The following is a 2,424-nucleotide window of genomic DNA, read 5'->3' as shown; positions in this document are numbered from 1 at the left end:
CCGAAGCTGATGTCGGGCCCGCAGCCGCCCCACTGCCAGGTGTCCTGAGGGCCGGGCTCGCCCAGGAGCGAGGCCAGGTGAAGGGGGAGGCCCTTGCCCCGGGACAGCGCCTGCAGCTGGCTCAGCTTCAGCCGCTGCTTCTCCTGGCCGCCGTGCTCCCCCCACGCGCAGCCGCAGCCCTGCAGCTTGCCCAGGCTACAGGCCGTGGCCACCGAGTGCATCACGCCCGCCGCCAGCAGGGAGAAGGTGAAGGCGCTTTCCCGGAAGCCTGGGGAGCACATGGGGAGCGGGTGAGCTGGGGACCAGGCCAGGTCCCTCCCAAGTGCCTCCCAGGAGACGGGGAGGAACCCAGGCACCCATGGCTGGGGATTCATCTCTCCCCTGCAGAAGTGCGGCTGCCTCTGGGGTGGAGCATGAGGCAGCCCTGTAGGCGAGGAGGAACAGAGTACCCAGCTGAAACTGGCCAGGCAAGGGGAGGGGGAACAGGGTCACTGGAGTGGGATTTCAGCCAGGACTCCTGGGTTCTTTCCAAACACACCCAGGATCCTTGCTGCCCAGAGCAGTCAGCTCGGCTCCCCCCAGCTCTGCCAGTGCCCCCAGTTGTGACCCACAGCTCCCTGCTCTCCCTCTTCTGATTCTGCCCCTCACAGAAACCACTAACCCCGCTGAACTGTGCTGAGACCAGCTGCACTCGCTTCACTTGTGACCGAAGCGGGTGTTTGAAGGCAGGTCTCCAGAGCCGACAACTTCAGTGCCCCTCACCCTGCTCCTCAAAACTTCCCACCCAGCCACACTGCCCAGCTCCACAGAGCTGGGACCTTGGGGCACCTCTGCCGAAGCTGCCCCGTTAGCCCCAGCTGGGCGTAGGGCTGAGCCCCACAGAACTCCCTGCGCCCCGGGAGCTGCCCGCCCCGGCAGGAGCAGGCAGGCCGCGGCTGGCTCCAGCTCCCTCGCTTTGATCCTGGGTTTATTCTTAGCTCCTCTCCCTTGATGCAGAGGCCAAGGCAACATCAGAGGCCGCTCCAGGCTACGGGGAGCAGGGACGGGGCGGCCCCGACGCACCATGAGAGCAGCACTGGGGGGAGGAGTCGCAGGGGAGGGGCCAGCAGGGATGGGCACAGGGCAGGTTGTGCTGTGGGAGGCCGGGGCAGAGCTGATGCCCCGGTGCTAAGGGGCCAGGCTGGGGAAGCTCAGAGCAGGGTGGGGAGGGTTGGCACAGCACCGAGTGCCTGCAGCCTCCCCCTCCCCCCCGCCCAGGCCCCTGTCTCCTTCCCTGTCCTGCCCCAGCCCCTCCACGTGCTCCTATCCCCACCCCAGACAGGCCTTCACCAGGCACTGCAAACCCCACAGCTGGGCACCCTTCCCTGCCCGCAAGTGCCCAGGGCATGGATCCCCCTACTCCACCCCTCACCTCTCTTGAGGATGGCGCTGTCCGGCAGCACCTGGCCCGCCCCCTCCAGACTGGAGCAGTTCCAGCGCTGGTCCCGCAGCTGGTGTTGACACTCCTGGATGGCGAGTTGGATGCCCTGCAGGGCTGAGGCGGTCACATCTGGGCTCCGTACGCACAGGCCCATCTGGCGCTTGCTGAGCCCCGGCAGGGTCAGGCACACCGTGTTGGGGGTCAGAACAGGGTCGCTCGGTAGCTTCAGCCCCAGAATGTCATTACCCAGTACCCTGGAAGGGAAGTAAAGCAGGTGAGAAGAGCAGAGGGGAGAGAACCCAGGAGTCCTGGCTCCCAGCCGCCCTTCGCTCTAACCACTAAACTCCACTCCCCTCCCAGAGCCGGGGAGAGAATCCAGGAGTCCAATGTGCCATGCACGCTCCAGCCCTGCTAGCAGCTGGGCCCATGTGCAGCCTGCATCACACATGTGTGCAAGGCGTGCAAACCCAGGCCCCTTCCCCCCACCCCCGCAGGAACTCTGCACCTGGCCCCGTTTGCAGGGGAAATTCCCCCCTTACCCACACCCCCCTCCCTGGAACCACATTAAAGGGGTTTGAGGATTAGGTGCGTCACCCTCCGGCTCGGCACCCCGGGGGTGGTGGTGTTCTCATGATGATGCGAGAGCCCCCTGCCCCCCAGGTCTAGAATAGGGGTTTCCATGGCAATGGAGGGAGGGGCACACATAACCTGGGTGGCCGTGGAGAAAAACATCTGGAAGCTGAAGGGGAAATAGCGAAGCTTCTTGCCGTGAGGAGGGAACGTAACCCCCCCCCCAACCGTGACCCCCCAACCCTCAGGAGATCCCCCCCCTACAAACCTCCCCTAACTCCCCATGACCTCCCATGAGATCCAGCCCCCCATAATCCTCCTCAGCTCCCCATTAGATTCTCCCATAGCCCTCCATGGCACACCACGAGATCCACCCCCCATAACCCTGCACAAAATCTAGTCTGTGGCCTTCTCCTGGCTCCCAGACCCCTTCT

At 64.9% G+C, this 2,424-nt stretch overlaps 1 protein-coding gene across 1 annotated transcript; it reads right to left on the bottom strand.

Annotated features, from left to right (window-relative positions):
* Nucleotides 1-7: 7 nt before the first annotated feature.
* On the bottom strand, nt 8-1,674 carry LOC113405674 (protein Wnt-10b-like; the record flags this gene model as incomplete). Its single annotated transcript, XM_026646902.1, has 2 exons — nt 8-268; nt 1,412-1,674. Coding segments are annotated over 2 exons (524 nt in total), but the record flags the coding sequence as incomplete, so codon positions are not given.
* Nucleotides 1,675-2,424: the final 750 nt, after the last annotated feature.

Source organism: Terrapene carolina, unplaced genomic scaffold, assembly GCF_002925995.2.
Source record: "Terrapene carolina triunguis isolate 2854851 unplaced genomic scaffold, T_m_triunguis-2.0 Scaffold48220, whole genome shotgun sequence".
In the NCBI taxonomy this organism is placed as follows: domain Eukaryota; kingdom Metazoa; phylum Chordata; order Testudines; family Emydidae; genus Terrapene; species Terrapene triunguis.
Note: the sequence above shows the minus strand (reverse complement) of the source record. Positions and strands in the feature narration are given on the sequence as shown.